This window comes from Alligator mississippiensis, chromosome 10 (assembly GCF_030867095.1).
Source record: "Alligator mississippiensis isolate rAllMis1 chromosome 10, rAllMis1, whole genome shotgun sequence".
Classification (NCBI taxonomy): Eukaryota; Metazoa; Chordata; order Crocodylia; family Alligatoridae; genus Alligator; species Alligator mississippiensis.
Window position 1 is genome coordinate 71,412,757 of NC_081833.1, and position 17,289 is coordinate 71,430,045.

At 40.2% G+C, this 17,289-nt stretch overlaps 1 protein-coding gene across 2 annotated transcripts in view; it reads left to right on the forward strand.

Moving 5' to 3' along the window:
• The window catches only part of CDH13 (cadherin 13), a 788,124-nt gene that overhangs the window by 522,409 nt on the left and 248,426 nt on the right, over nt 1–17,289 (forward strand). For both annotated transcript variants that reach the window (XM_019488228.2, XM_006268561.4), the window contains exon 7: nt 9,508–9,686. In XM_019488228.2, coding sequence (XP_019343773.1) covers nt 9,508–9,686 — 179 coding nt within the window. The remainder of the gene's footprint in view (nt 1–9,507; nt 9,687–17,289) is intronic.

Here is a 17,289-nt window from a genome sequence, read left to right on the forward strand (position 1 = left end):
TCAAGACAGGCAGACCCGGGAACTCATTTGGTCAATGAAGCCTCGGAAGGCAACGGAGCAGTCACCACTTTCCGTCCTGCTCCCCTGAGGCTCCTGCAGGTTTTTAAATCAGGAGATTAAAAAAAAATGGTTCAGGACCATGTCGTGGTAACTCCTCTCCCACGGGAACCTTGCTCATGGGGCATTGATGCCCTTCATTCCTGTGCCCTGATTGTGCAAATCATGCAGTTAAACTGGATGGGAAAGAGGTAAAATTTTTAAACTTTAATTTTTAAATATGAAATGTATTTACTGTATTATGGAATATAAGAAATGCTCAGCAGGTTGGCAAGTTCCCAAACGAGGGGGGAAAATTCATCTATTCATCCATCCCTTTTTTTGGATGGAAATAGAATGGTAACTAGTTCTATTCATTAAGATTGCAAGTCTTTCTAGCCATGTCATCCCAGTCCAGGCTTTGGATCCTTATCATACTAGCATGTGGCTAGATTCATTGAAAACTCTGTTACCTTTTAGAGCATAAAAGCCCAAGCTATTGGACTGCTGGCATTTTTTGATGAGCATTAGCTGGAGAAGAGATTTGACTTTAAATTCCTAGGTATGTGGCAATTGAGAATTGGAACATTACAAATCAACATCCTCTGTGCAGACATCTGGGAGTGGTTGATTTGCTCTCTGCATCTTAGAGGTGTTCAGACCCATATTGATTACCAGCTTTTATGCATCCATGTACGTAACTTAAGTCGGAGAAGAGTAGTGTAGTGAATCTAATGTAAGCTCTCTAGAGTGAAGACTATGATTTTGTTTTATGTTTTTTGCAGTGGAGTCCTTGCATGTGATCAGGATTCCTAAGAAGCCTAGCAATCAAATAATAAATACTAATTATTCTGTTGATACACATTTTCATTATATCTTTCCTAGCCATGTATCCCTATCCAATGAAAGACAAGTTCCACATACAAGCATGCTGCTGAAACTCCTATTAATCTGGCATCTTGTTTTGCAAGCAATATGTATGCAAGGTAGTCGTGATATGTGACTCATCATTGATGTACTCCATATCTAGGTAATGCATCCATTTGCTAAGCAGTTTGGGCCTAGCATTTTCTTAGCATCACAGGACGAGCCCAGAACAATCTGACCGAGCAGTATCCAGGCCATACACCTTCAAATAATGCGCATTCACATCCTGACTCTTAGGCATTTCATAATTCACTGCCTTGCCTGGAGCGGCAGATGCATGAAAGCATTTAACATACTTTTCAGCCACCCAGCACTGTAAGCTACAGTATTTCTATGGACAATACATAACTCATTTTCAGCCCATGAATAATTTTTTCTACCAAAACACATATAATGCTCTCTTGAAAAAGGTGAAGTACTAGAACTGCTCAAGTTTGACCTGGGCATAAATCTTTACAGTACACATGCTTTATTATAGCGTTCAATTAGAAAATAATGTCTCATTATTTCCTCTTCCATACATAACTGATTTTTGAATGATTGCTAACTCTCCATAGGTTCCAGCTGTTCTTAGCTGGACTTCATCTATATTTTAAGTCTCACACATTTACTTTCTCATGTTTTGGAATATTTGGCACGAGCCATCAGACTTGAATCATTTGGCTGATTAGCACAGCATGGCGTATCATGCAATCATGATAGCAACTGGGCATATATGGCACTTTGAGCGCAACCAGGAAATAAGTCCCTGAACCAAGCCATCATTTCAGAGGAGCAACTTGCACAGAAATTCCCGATACAATAGACATTCAATAAACATTTCCTGCCTAGAGCGGGACGGGAGGGGGGCTGGACCCGATGATCTGCAATGTCCCTTCCAGCCCCTGACAATCTACGAATCTATAAACATTCAGTCACTTATTTGAGTGAACAAAAGTAAAATGGGACTCTATTGCAATGCCTAGGGTGCAGTGCAGACGTATCCATCCCTGTGTGTCTTCCCTGCAAAGGCAAAACCCCAACCGGGAATCCACCCCATCACTCCACGTCACACATTTTCTCCTTTTATCACTGATCCATCATAGACCTGCAGCCATTATTCTGTAGGCTTCCTCTCATGAATGGGACTTCACCAGCACATCTCTCCAGCCCACGTGGTTATGTTTTGCTGGCATATCCAGTGTAACGATCCACAAGGTAAAGTAGATAACACTCTGACTTCTGACATTTGAAAATGCCCTGCATGTGTGAGACATACAAATGGGCAAGCTAAAGCAAATTCTGTAGGATAAGAAATTATTGCCATCCGCAAATTAAAGAAATACGTAAAGACCGCAATCATTAACTCTACCTAAACATCCTATCTATCGAGGAAGGCCTTCCATTTTTTTTAATAACAGCCATGTTAATATTTGCCATTATAATTCAAATGTAGTTGATTGGAAACATAATAGACTTTCTTCTTACATTTGTTTTGCTTCCCTGGGGCTTGTTTTCTTTAAAGTACAAATCAACAGTCAAACATGTAATTAGTTATGATGAGTTTAGTAACAGCACAATACGTTTCTCTGCACCGTTTTCCAAAAGTTGCTTTTCTGCGGTAATGAACACGAAGCAGTGCAGAGACAGTAGACACTCGCTGGATATTCTCATTTATCTTCTTGTTTCTTCCTTTTCTTTGTTCTAGTATTGTACTAAAGTAGCCATCGTTCTTAGCAGTGCTTGGTTTTGATGCTGGGTTTTTCAAGATACGTAGGTATATCAAGATTCTTAGCCCAGTGGATGAGGAACACAGACTAGAGAGTGCAAAGAGAAGCTTTTTTCACAGTCCAATGCCTATTCAAAACTGGCCCTCCCATCCCTACAAATACATGAGAGCCACTGGGGAAAATGTACCTGAAAGAGCAGGAAAATTCTAGTCTTTTGAGCAATGCCAAATAAAGATCCTATACAGAGTAAGGAGCATGTACAAACTTACTTGCATAAGTTATCCTATTAGCTACCATGGGACTAGATACACAGCCTGGGCTTAAAATCAGCAAAGGACTGTGAACCACTCTCCTTCATGCTGAGTCCCCTTTATAGCACTTTGGCAACATGAAGTTGCCTTCAAGTGGTAATGCCTGTATATAAATTCACTTTGAAGTCTTTGTGCACTGTCAGTGCAGTGGACCTTATGTAAGAGAATCTTTTCGGATGTATTGATGTAGAAATGTAAGTCTGGCTATAGCCCCGGTAACCTCAGAGCACAGTGATAAAGTCAGAGACCCCCCCAAAAGGATCTAGGAGGTATTTTTCCAGCCTGGTTCACATCTCTGGGAGCTTTCCCCTAGGCTTTGTGCTTCTGTCATGATTTAAAGGCACAATTTAGCTCTGTGTTCCCACATGCAATGTCCCTAGCCATTATAAAGAGTGTTGGGAAGGGGGGGGGCTGCCAAAATAATAACATTTGCACAGAAATGTTTCCATAAAGTAGAGCGTTTCTCAAAGGCGATGCATTGATAATAATAATCAAAAAGCAGGAATTCTTCCTAATGATGCTCCTGGGCCTAGTTATATAATCTCCCTTTAATAGATGAGGAACACAGGAACAAGGGCCAAAGGATCCAATTTACAAACAAAGTCTAATTTGGGATGTCTTGAAATGTAGGTGCCTAAGCCTGAGACATCTTAGGCCAGAATCTGTAGTGCTGCAATTCCAGTTGACTTGACCTGAGCGAAACAAGGCCCCTAAATTTAAGCATCCAGTCTAAAGGCCACTTTTAAACATGTGATCCTGAGCGACTTGGCCAATGAGAAATCTGGGATGGGGCTAGGAATAGACCTCATCTAGCCAGTCATCCAGGTTTGTCATCACCACAATACCTTGACACTCATTGAAAGTTACAGTTGGAAGGGACCTCAGCAGGTCATCTAGACCAAATTCAACCCAACAAACACAACAGCAACTCGATTCCTTGAAAATAGGCTAAATATCCTAATACCATTTGCAGGATGAGAGCTTCTAAAAAGTCTCTCAGTAACCCATGACAAAAAAGCATGTTTAGAAAGTCAAAAGCAAAGTGCCTACATAATTCAGAAAGCTGCATCTATTACATTATGTAAGGCACGCTTTTAAGTACAGTACTTAACCTTCACTTATACATGATAAAATACAGTAACTGTACACCTAGATGGGGGCAGGAGTTACAGTAAGGATCCCCCTGGGAACTGCAAATGGAAATGACAGGTAATGAAGCAAAAGGTCCTCAGCTCATCTCGTAGTTGAACCTAAAAAAAAATCTATGTTAATGGTAATTTTATCTGTCAGCTCAAATGTTCCAGGTCCCTCTCCCGGCATCTGACAAAAAAAGAAAGAAAGGAAGGAAAGGTTATTAAATGGTAAATAACAAAATGCCAAGGAGCTTTTTCCCAAGAAACCATCTGCTCCAATTGCTACAAGATTGTGTAGGCATTGTGTTTTGCTTTCCAGTGCCTACGGGAAGTTATTCCCCAATATTTCTAAGCCAACTTAGAGGCCAAATAAGCAATCAGCAGATTGATAGTTACAGCCTTTGGAGCAATGAATTGGCTGGTGAAATATCCATCTAATCAATGACTAACCCGGAGAGGTGCAAATAGATGGTGCAAACGATTATGGTAGTAACAAAACTGCCCAGAAGGTACAACACATAAAGCAAGAATATTGAAATACAGCATCGCAATAACTACACCTTTCCCGAGAAACAGAGCCTAAAGTGGATATCTGCAAATCATTGACAGAACTATAAAGTTGCTGATTTTTCAGACATTTGTTCCTCAGCTTGGTAAGTGAATATATATTGTTTAACATGATAATGTAGCAAGCTGTTGTTTTGTGGCTTGAAAGCCAGCTGTATTTGATTGATGCTAGGACTGGAAGTATTTATAAAATGACACTGAATTAGAAGTAGTCAGTTTATGAGTCTGGGGAAATGAATCTTTTATGAAGAATAAAACTTTATGATGAAGGAGTAATACCAGGGATGTATGCATCTTAAATTAAATTCGTTTGGACTGCAGTCTGCGTTATAGATCTTTTTGAAATACGAGAAAAGTACACGTGTCCAAACCCAAGCCATCAGCCTTTACTTGCCTGCGTTTTGGGGCAGTATAGTTCAAAATGTGATCATTTGGTGTTGGGTTTCATCTCTAGTGTATCTTAACATATATGCATACAAGCACCGTGATCATTTCAAAGGGAGCAGGGAGATGGCTCCTTTGTTCAATGCAGCGCATAAAGTTACCAACCTTCGACGGGGAACGCGCAGAATATGCATGCTCTGAAAGCAGTAGAGGCATTCAAGGAGGCGTTCACGGTTAATGGGTTTGGCATCACTGTTTAGTTGAAATTTTGAAAGTGAAGTCCTTAACAATGAACTCCCAGGTTAGCTTGTATGTATATTCCCAAACTATCTTCCCTAATATATGTGAACAGAGTTCCTTCCTGGTTTGGCTACACAAGTCTTTCTAACAGCTTGTTTGGGCCTCTTGATAGAGCTATTCTATATCCTTGTGCAGTAGGATTCCACGACTGCTCTGAAGCACAGCTCTGCCAGGCAAATTCAGACTCTGGGGACACATCGACATGAGCCGTTTCCTGTGGTATTTGCCTAATTAGCTCTGCAGTAAAGCATCAGTGTCTACATGTGCAGTGTGATTTGGCTGGAGTAAACTAATTAACTCCACTATAGGATAGTGCTGCCAGACGCAAGTTTTATTATTTACTCTGCTCCACGGCACGTGTAGATGCTGACAGGGCTGGCTAGGGCATGAGGGTGCTTCAGTGCAGGGGTGCTTGCCAGCTATCCCCACACTGAAGCACCCGCATGCCCCAGCTAGCCCCTGCCAGCATGCTGAGCCAGGTTGGAGCTGCCCTGGAGTGGCAGGCTGACCCCTGGGGCCACCTGCCAGCCAAGGCTATTCTTCCCTGGTTCAGTATGCTGCAGTCCTGGACGCAGATGCAAATGTGGCACCTGGGAACAATAAACTCCAGTGTGAACTGCACTGGAGTTTATTCAACCACATTAAATTGCATGTGTATGCGTGTAGGGGCCTAGTATGCGTGTAGGGATGTAGGTTGTAGCTGTGTTGGACTAAGGACATAGGCAGACAATGTTCTTTGGGTGAATCTGATATATTTTGTAAGACCAACTTCAATAGTTGGGGGGAAAAAAATTGTTAGCAAGCTTTTGGGTTAAAAAACCCTTTGTCAGCCTGAGGAAGCCTCTACAGTTGGTATGTGCTCTTCCTGGATGGAGTGAATAGTAAAGAAGGCAGTGTGTGGGTATGAAGAAGTGATAAATATAGCAAAATTTTTCAGATAATGATCTTGAAGTTGTATCAGTTATCACTGAACTTTAGAAAACCCCATGCATTTGGCTAATTTTCAGTTTTTTTATGCAGACACTTAGGAGCAGTAACTTATGCTTAAATAGCACAGTGATTGCGATGGAATATGAATGTCGTGGGTTCCTTAGAAATAACTAAGGTAGAAACAAAATATCTCGGTTCTCTGCAGCTTTTTACCATCCATATCGGTGCAAAAAAGTGTAGCATGCTAGCATCCAGATTTGGTAGAATTTTACGCTCACTTTCCATGGTGGAAGTGACTGCGTGATGTATTGTTTCCCTGCATGCTTGTTAAGATGGGGCATAGCAATCAGCAGTATTCACAAGAAATCTTAAGAGAACCATAGCTACTAGGACCTGCTTCATCACTGTATCACATCAATTTTATGCCAGTGTAATTGGAAATCTGGGGAGCTGTACTAGTGCTAAACGGGTGTGATAGAGCTTTGACAATTCTGCAGGCTGGGAGTTTCAAAAGAGCCTTTGTGAAGTATGAACCCAGATGCCAATGAATCTCAGTGGGCTCCTAATTCCTTTGGGTTCCTTTGAAGCGCTCCTCTTTAATGGCTATTTATTTCTCTTGAATTTTTGTTGCTTGGGCAGTCTTTATGGCACATTCTCTCTAACAGGAATAATAAGCCACCCATTTTGGAGTATAAAACCTAAAAACCTGCACAATGTATTTTAAGGTCTCTCTGCTTAGGAAGTGAGAATGCCTTTTCTTTTTTCCGAGCAGAAAGTGACAATATTTTCCTTTTTCGCTGAAGAAGTTGTGAACAAAGTGGGTGAAATATCAGGGCTAGGATCATTTTGTAATATTGGAAAACATGGCAAGGCATCCAGTGGTAAGCTTCTTTTTGAGCTGTCTGACCTTTAATCACTGGTGAATAAAACCAACATGCTGTCAGATCTCTGTTATATTTCTCAAGGGGGTAACTCTGCCTGAAGTAGCAATGAAGCAAAACCTTCGAGAGCTTATAGTCAAGGTCACTACAGCAAGAGGCATCGCTCTGAGGGAAAAAAAACAACAAAGGGGAAGGGGAAAAAGGCATTTCTGACCAAGTCGGTAGTTGCTTGTTGAACAGAATTCTAGGCTATTGTTATAGCCTCTGACAAATGAAGCTGCCTCGAAACTTTTAGACAATACCCCATTTCTATTTGATTGTTAAGCGCTCACTGTGACTTCAGCTATCCTTGAAGAACATTTGTTTTTTTGTCATTGCTAGGACATGGGGAAATTGGTGGGGCAGAAATGACGTGCATTCCATGTATACATCAGCTTCAGTCCTATCTTGTTACGCACGTGTAGTTAAACTCGGTTGGTGCAGGGCTTGTTTGCATGAGAGCGCTTCCCCGGTGTCACTGAAAGTCTGATTTTAAACTCATTGAGTTACATGAGCGCAAAAGGCTCTGTGGACATCATGATAAGGATAGTTCCTTCGGGCATACAAACCTTTTATATAATGGAAAGTGTTATATTTCAAGCAAGTTTCATCTTAATGAGCTTTAAAGTAGCGCCCCCCCCCCCCCCCCTTATCTAAGCTTAGATCAGAATGGCAGAAGAAAGGGTTAGCTATTGCATAAGAACTGAAATCTGGGAAGGAAGGTTTATAATTGGCTTTGAGGTTGCGGTTCAGATATTAGATGATTTGTTTTCCCATTTTAAGCAATTTAAACTCAAATTACAGAGTTGATTGACTTCGGTAAATTGTTTTAGTTGGGATTTATAAGCCAAAGGACAGCCACCCTTTCCGACTCGTGTGTTAGAGCTTATGTAAGGATTGATGATATTTTTAAAATTAATTTGGTGATTTCACTTTCTTCCAATCCTGAGATAATTTGTTTGATGTGTTGATTTGATTCTGACTGGATAGGATTTTATTTTCTGGTTAATTCAGAATCCTCACAGAAGCTAAGTTATGAGTAATAAGCTTTCTTGTTTTAATTTCGGTTGGAAAGTTTTAATAACGTGGAAAAATAAAATTGAAACCAAATTAAATTGATTCACTAAGTAACTTGGGTCTAAAAACTTTGAAGGCCTGGGTTGAACAACTGGACAGCTTAAGTGCTTGACTAGTTTCCCCTGTGTTACCCACAGTGCGTTGTGTGAAGTAAATGTGCAATTTGGTAGCAATGAGTAGAACTTTGCACTGATTTCACATAGGGGAAAGGACTGCACAGCGTATTATTTTCATGGAAGGCGTTTATGATAATACTTAGCAATTATCAGTATTCACAAGAAAGGCTAGAGAACCATAGCTAGGATATAACAGTATATTCTAGGTAGACAGGTACTGAGAATAAGTTCCTCATGCTAAGGACAATTTGGGAGTAGAAGTATTTGAATCATGAGGCAGATATGGTAAATTTAGGATGTTGCAGTTGACATTAGAAAAGTACGTGAATTCTATATAGCAGAGCAGTTATTCACCCTAGGGTGCCCTGAGATCATTTCAGGGGTGCCTCAGGGTGCCAAAACAATGTTAGCACTTTTAGGAGTGCAAACATGAGTCGCAAGATAAATCTGGAGATTTCAAACAGGAATCGTTAGCTTTAAAGGCATTCTGATTTGTGTGGTCTTCCTAAGTTCTTTGCAATAGGGGGATTGCTCTATCATTCTTCTGTCGTCTAAAAACAAGTGAAAACGAAGAGCTGGCATTTTCTGAAGGGTATATGGGTCTACCAAGGGGTATCTTTGAATCTAAAAAGGATTACCACTGTAGTAGAGTCTTTTTCTTATTTATCAGGAGCTGTTTGATTAGAAGGTGCCTGACACCCAACCAACCCCTCAAATGTATGACCCTTTAAGGCAAAAATAAGGGCGTACCCATATGCCAATATCATTTGTTTGTTATAGTATCCTGGGTTGTTGGTTATAGCCGTGTTGGTCTAAGGACATGGGCAGACACGGTCCTTTGGGTAGATGTGATGTCTTTTGTTAGACTAACTAAATAGTTGGAAAAATTGTTTGTTGCAAGCTTACAGGCGCAAGCGCCTTTCTTCTGGCATAGGAAGCACCAACAAACTTTCCCTATGCTTGAAGATAAAAATCTAATTGGTTTCCCTGAGTTGATGCTGGCTTACAGCCAGCAGTTCTCACATATGGAAATAGAGGTGTCACATCGTTGATGTGAATAACCATAATATATTATGTTTGTCCCCCTCCTTTTTTAGGAACTATCGTCATGCGCATGACAGCCTTCGATGCTGATGACCCTTCCACAGATAATGCTCTGTTGAGGTATAATATCCTTAAACAGACCCCTGACAAGCCTTCTCCAAACATGTTCTACATTGATCCAGAGAAAGGAGACATTGTGACGGTGGTTTCACCTACATTGCTGGACCGTGAGGTAAGTGAACGCTTTATCATTTCAAAGCGTATGCCCTGTCCATCCATTCTTCCATCATCAACAAAGCACGTGAACATCCATTTTCATGACACTTTTCTGTTGCATTAATGGAAGTTGACATTATTGAAAAATTTACTGATGTGGAAATTTGCTCGATGAAGTTTGATATTACATATCACTTTTCTGACTTATGCATTAGGGTTTATATACCATTGTCATCATGCGTGCATCGAGCAGTCCAGCAATTGTAGATGATGCTTTTGGATGTAGTAGAATTTCCTCTTGCATAATAAAAGACAAAACAATTCACAAAACTACACCAGCATTTAGAATTTTAAGCTCTAGTTATCCATTGGTTAGTTTTTCTTATCCGGTCTTTTAGGAAATTATGCCGGGGGGGGGGGGAGAAATGGGATGGCCTTTTTAAAAGTCCTCCTATCTTACTGGATGAATTTCATGAAGGAATACTTCATTCCTATCATCAAAAACCAAGTGCCACCTCTTCCTGCCATAGAAAAGGAATTTGAAAGGGCCAGATGGGCTGTTTGGTTTTGTTTTTTAAGGTGAGCAATTAAGATACATTATTTTTGGACTTTTGTTGCTGTCCTTTAACATTCTGTAAGCTCAAATTCCTCCAACAACTATATCAAGTGACATTCAAAGTAGTTCTACTCAATCTGTTTTTACTGCTGTGGTCCATTATTAACAGAAGCAAAAGCTAATATCTGCATTAATTGTATATAAGTATCAGCTTCCCTCTATAAGCAGAGGGCCTCAGGTTCCCAACCTTTCCACCGTTTTCTGAAGTCCATTTAGGCATTTTTATTCCTAATGGGTAAACAACCCCAAGATAAAAACAATTTACTGGAAATTGGAAAATCAATGGAAGAAATGAACAATCCTTCCTTTCCTGGTATGTTCCAAAGGTCACTGGTGATACGTGAAATAATAATGCTATTTACATACAAGGAATCTGTTCAAGATCAAACAGATTTCTGCTGCTCAGCATATCCAGTAGCAGGATTTGAACTCCCCATGATTTCCTAATGATATTTGATTCAATATCTTTGTCTGGAAGGTATCATAATACAATCGCAGTGGAAATTTTTGTTGTTGCTGTATATATTGACTGTTTTAATAAGCAAGTGGGAACAATGCAAAACTTTTATGTTGTAACAGTGTTATCTGTGTTTCATTATTCAAGCTTGAATAGTACATGTTAACTTCAACACAAAGTTAACAGTATTATCTGCATCTTCCAACATAACATTGAATATTCAGGACGTAGGCTGATCAATCTTCTGTAGCCTTCTTTCCTGAAGGTCAGTGATCTCTGATGGTTACCATTATATGAATAATTTTGAATGAGCCAGGGCTGTGCCCATATATTTTTCTTGCTTACAAAGCCAAATCACAATAAAAGGAATTTCTATCCCTTTGGAGCAATACGGTCAAGGCACTCTTGGTTTTTTTCAGTCCTCTTTCCTGCTTAATGCCAAGGTATATCCATGCCACTTTCTCCCAGGAAGAACCTTCTAGGATGCTGGTGAAGTAGTGGATAAGAGTCGGTCCTGTTTTTCACTTCCTTGTTGATATAAGTTGTAGTGCTTTTTGTATTGCTTACTTGTATTGCTGTATTTTGTATGAGCCATTATTATAGCTCAGGGCACCTTTGAACTCGATGTTACAAACAGAGAATAAAAAGATAGCCCAAGTTTCCAAGGATCATAGTTTCATAGTTGGTAGGGTCAGAAGGGACCTGAGAAGATCATCAAGTCCAACCCCCTGCCGTGGCAGGAAAGAGTACTGGGGTCAAATGACCCCAGCCAGATGTTCATCCAGCCTCCTTTTAAAGACCCCCAAGGTAGGAGCCAGCACCACTTGTCTTGGAAGTTGGTTCCAGATCCTAGCCGCCCTGACAGTGAAGTAGCGCCTCCTAATATCTAGCCTAAATCTACCCTCCGCTAGCTTATGTCTGTTGTTTCTTGTAACTCTCGGGAGTGCTTGGGGGAACAGGGACTCTCCCAATGCCTGCTGGTCCCCCCTTCTCCACCCCAGCCATCAGCCTGTTTGTATTCAGGGGGATAAGGGAGCCCTGGGTTAGCAGAATGGTCAGAGGTCTCAACCCACTGGTAACCCAACTCCCTTTAAGACCATTATGGGCACAATGGCAAAAAAAAAATGTTTTGAGACAAGTTTTGAAGGTGGCCAATGAGTGAGCTCCCTGCATACAGGGAACACAATGGCTGCAAAGCAGTCCCTATGACAATTTTTGGGGTCAGTTGCCCTCTCCAAAGAATACGGGTGCTGCGGGATAGGGTTTGCAGGCAAGTTGCTCAGAGTTGGAGATGCACTCAACATTTGCAGGTGGAAACCCCGCAAGGAAGCTTCCTGTTGAAACTGGTATGTGGTATCCCAGGTTTGAACAACCCCCACATTTCAGCAGAACTATGAAATAACACAAAGGAACCAACTATTTCTTAGGAACCTAACCTGAAAACACAACCCAGCTGCTGTGCCAAAGATTTAGTTACAAGAAGCCCAGTAGAGAGTTGATATGTATCCTTCTCTTTTCTTTTTTTCTTTTTTAATTGCATATTTCCTCATCTGAAACACAAAGCACAATTACCAATCAATAGGGAATATTCTCAGTTGCTCTGTGTGTGTTTGTGTGTTGAAAAACCTGTTGGTCCCGGAAAGCAACTGAGGAAACAGTAGTTGAATTCAAGGTAAAAATATGAGAAGGCTGAGACAGGAGTCAAAAAAAAAAAAAAGTCTAGTTCTCATTATTCAAATGTGTGTTCTCTGGAAGTTGATATAAACTGTTTTAAAGCAACTGTGTTAAAGCGCTGATCAAAGTTACCCCGTGTTTTCCAGCTCTTTTATTAATTTTAGCCATTGCTTAGATGTAGATGCTTATGGGAAGCCTTCCAGTTGACTTAAGCTAAATTGACAGAATGTAAATTGCTAATTTTTTATTTTAAGTTTAGTTTCTTTCATGTTTGTGTATCATAGAGAACAGGAAGCTGAGGATATTGCCCAAGGGGGGATATGGAGATGTAGAGGTACAAGGCATCTGGCAGTTTTTGATTTCCCTTTTGAACATAAGCAGTAACCCATATTATTTTTTCATGCTTCTACATTTTAAGAGGAGCTGCTGTGAGACAGCACTGGGAATTCTTGTTCCTAGGCAGAGATTCAAGATCCAGGTATTCACCCTAAAATGAAACAAAGTCAAGCAGGGTAGAGAGCTCAGCTTTATAGCTGAGTAAACATATCTGGGTGAATGATAGGCTCACAATGGAAGGGCAAATCATTATGTTAATATGCATTTCAAGGAGATAAATATTAATAAATCCTGCTGGCAATTACTCCAAAAAATAAAAAGAAAGCTTTAAAAGGGGCACTTAGGTGTTTTTAAAAAAAATATTTCTGATTGGCCACCAGCTCAATCCAGACAAGGTGCATTTTTTTTGTCTGTTCATGCTCCACTCCAAATGCAGACTAGGTCAGGTAATGTTCTAAAACTTTTAGAAAGCTGTCATTAAAAATCAGGCAGTTTTGAGACTTTCCATTAACTGGGATTGTGAATGAGGGAAGGCCAAAAGGAAAATGAAGTATTCTTCTTGTCTGGAGGTGATTCCAGAGCTACTCCGTGAATCAGTTAACAGGAAGATTTGGTGCAGTTACAATAATCAACCTCTCTTTTGTTGTCAAGTGTCCAGAAATTGCAGTGCTCCTATCCTTTGGTATCTGGAAGTAAGAGGTTTGATGCTGCTGTGAGCTTAGGTGTCCTATACTAATGTTCTTTTTCCAGAGCTCTAGGCTGTATATAATTTCAAGTTCAGTCTTCACAGTGCAAGAGTGGTATTGTTATAGTATCAGACAGTATTGTCAGTCGGTTTTTGAGGGTCAGGCCTAATTCCCTTGAAAGTTGCTTGGACTTTTCTGCTGGGACTTCAGTAGGAGATGGATTGTAGGGCTGTGCAAAGCTTCGGGTGGTGATTCGATTCGGAGGAGGTTCGGCCCGATTCGGTGGCCAAATCCCTGAATCTGAATCGACTCAGGGGACCAATTTAAAGGTCTGAATCAATTCAAAGCTCTCCAAATCTTCAGAAAATATTCAGAGAGCTTTGATGATTCGGGAAGTCCCCAGTGGCTGCAGTAGGGAGCTGGTTCCAGACTCTGTGCTGGTAAGCACTGGGGCGGAGGAGGGTGGGCCGGGGGAGGGGACCATGGGGGGAATTGAATTGGGACAGTGATTCAAATCACCGAATCGAATCACTATCCCCCAAATTGGCTGAATTTGAATCCGAAGCGAATACTAGATGCTTCACACAGGCCTAACGGATTGTGCTCTTGATTAATTTGTTTAACGCTGTTTCTCAGTGAATATGTATGAACTTCAAGGGAGCTCTAGCCCAGGAACGTAGGGGCGTCTGGACTGAAGGTTTCAGTGTAGACCTGTTCCCATAGTACACCTCCATATGCAAAAGTAATAAATGGGAAAAGATGTTTTTCAGTTGTCAGAAAAAAGTACAATGTATATTTTGCATTAAGCTCACCTGGCAACCCACTGAGCACTTTCAACTGTCATCATTTTCTGGAGAAGGACTTTAGAAGAATGGTTTATCAACTTTCAGGATGATTGTGGCTCAAGTCTATCAGCACGTATTTTATTTACGTATTTTTAAGATTCAAACTGGCTTCCAAAACTGGCATGCTCCTTAGAGTTTGCAGCAAAACTCCAATAATTTACAGAAGAATATCCATTTTCATTTTAAGAAGGCATGTAAGGACATATTATTGAAGATTTATGTGCATTTTTTTTCTTGTGGGAGTTAGGCATCCTTGAATATGTCGGAGATGAAGATTGAAGAGTGCTAGGGGGCAAATTATATCCCCAAACATCCATTGGAGAATTCATTTTGATTCATAGAGCAGAAAGACGCCCTGTACCGAAAGTGTACGGTGTAAATGACCCAAAATAGAACACAGCAACGTGTTTCACCTGTAAAAAAGGAAAGATTCTGATCTTGTGTAAATTGTCTGAAGTTTTGTATTTTGGGGGAAAAGAAAAGGCCGTTTCAGCATGACACTTTGCTGCTGTGAGTGAGAAATAACGTCTCATATATGCATAGTGAAAAAGGCAGCTGCATTCCTAGGGACTCAGATTCCTTTCAAACTCTTGACAGAAAACTAATCATTTTTTATCTATTTCCAACTATGCTATTTTGCAAGTGGTACAGAATCCAGCTTGGTGAAGCATGGTTTGTGCGATCTGAGGGCGTTATAGACAAAGCTAGTGCAAGCACTAGCACTGTTCATCTGAAAGTTTGCTCCAATCCTAATTACAGTTGATGGGCAATTTGTTTTTCTTTTTGCTAGGAGCCACTATGCTTAATTTAGAGTAGTGTTAAAAATAGCTTGACATATCTACTACATACTGTACTATAAGTGAGTACAGTATGTACCCATGAAAGTGTATGAAACATATTGGGTCACGGTCGGTGGTGTTGCTTTTCCTGCACTCCCTGTTTCACTTTCAGGCTAGCTCAGCCAGGCACAGCATAAGTGCCACCTATGCGTTTAGCTGTACTGGCCTAATATTATGGATGCTGCATCTGATCTGTGTTACTTCATCCCAGTCCCTCACTTTGTACCTGCTACATGGGAGCTGAAGGATGTATACCACAAGCGAGCATAAATCTGGGGTGGCGCTGGCTTGCCAAGTTGCTGTTTATATTGACTCCGCGGTCAGGCACCGTCACAAAATGTTGGATGCCGAAAATTGAGTAAACATGGGATGATGAGTAACAGCTAATGAACACTGTTGCCTCTGCTTGTGTCAGTGCATGTTCTTGCAGAGAACAACTATGCGCCAAGAATTTATGTAAACACCAGCCCACCCTGCATAGTCTCATATCCCAAGCCACAGACGTATACTTGGAAAGAATGGGCGTTTGGATGGATGTTCGCGGAGATGGGTTTTTGTCATGTTCAACCAGCGCTGGTTCTGACAGTGAATCATTTTGTTCTTTGTAGATAAGGCTTTGACATTCTGAAGGCAAGAACACAAAATAAAAGCATTTCCCTTATTTTGTTGTCCACTTCTGCAAGCGGACGCTATCTTCCTTGTAGTTCCGCTTTTTTGGCACCATGCATCTTTAAGCAGTCAATACACTTATTACTTACTCGATCTAAATGCAAATGTTGAACCAACAGTGCACTCTCATTTTTAATGAAAAGATATTAATCTTTTTGGCAAATGTAGTTCATATTTGATCTCCATATTATACTCAAAAATATTCATATTTAGAGTGATTGTAGGAAAAACCTACAACATCTTGAAGTATATTGCCTCTCAATTAGAATAATTGTGCCGTTTTGTCTTGTCTACCAAATACTCTTATACAACCTTTTTCATATACAAGATAGTAAATAGAGTAGCTGGAGCTTATTTCCTAAGGCAATATAGTGGTACCTCTGTAAGTCTCCATTCGTTTATAATAAAAGTCAAAAGATATACACAGAGCATTCACTTAATTCCCTGAGCTAATACTGGGCATGTTTCTTGCATTATGTTTTCTGATATTTTTAACTATCTCAAGAGATAGACCTACCATCATTCTTCTTGAAAGATTGTTCCTCAATCTACTAGCTCTCTAGTTTCAGGAAACTTTCTTAGTGCTTAGTCTAAGTTTGACCTTCTTAAAGAATTCCACATTATTCTTGATGTTCATATCCTCAGATGCGTAGGTTGCAATTATAATACCTCTCTTCATACATCACTTAGTTATATTATTTTTATATTATATTCTTGATTTAGTATTTTCTAGTATTTAAATCCAAGAGTAGGATTTTGAGGACCTAGATTGTGGTTCTGGATCTGTCAGGGCCCCCAAGCCACCTACCCTGTGTCCAGCATATGCTGGGCAAATCCCAGCCTGAGCTCCCTCTCCCTCCCTTGTCCCTCCTCCCATCATGCAGACAGCACTGGGACAGAGCTGAGTTACATGAGCTCAGCCCCAATCAGACAGAAGTTAATGAAGGTACTCCAGGAGCACTTTCTTTTGAACCCTCATGTAATGAAAGTTAATTTGTCACACCATCGGGCACTGTTTGCAATTTTTATTTTTATTTTTTGTCTTGATTGAGGGGGAAATTATCACATTTTTTTTCCTGTGATGGGAAAACCATTTTCTGATGACCCCTACTTGGTTGATATTCAATCTAATATCTATAAATGTCCCATGTAGAAGTTGCTGTAAAAGCTGCAGGAACAACAAGAAGAAGAATACACCATTATATATTATAGTAATGCTGCTGTTACAATTTGTATTAGTGCCTGTTAATGGAAAGATCACATTATATAAAAATAGAAGTTAAACTTGGTTTTAAAATATTTTAAAGCCCAAATACGTTCATACTCTCTTTCCATTATATATATTTAAGCCCAAATCCTACATTTGGAATGGGGGTGAGGTAGAAGGGTTCACAAATCTGCATAGAGTCCTGCTTAATTAGTTTTTGTTGATTTAAAAAAAATTCGAAAATGTAACTGATTGCAAAAATCGTAATAGCTGGACACAATGCTATGTAT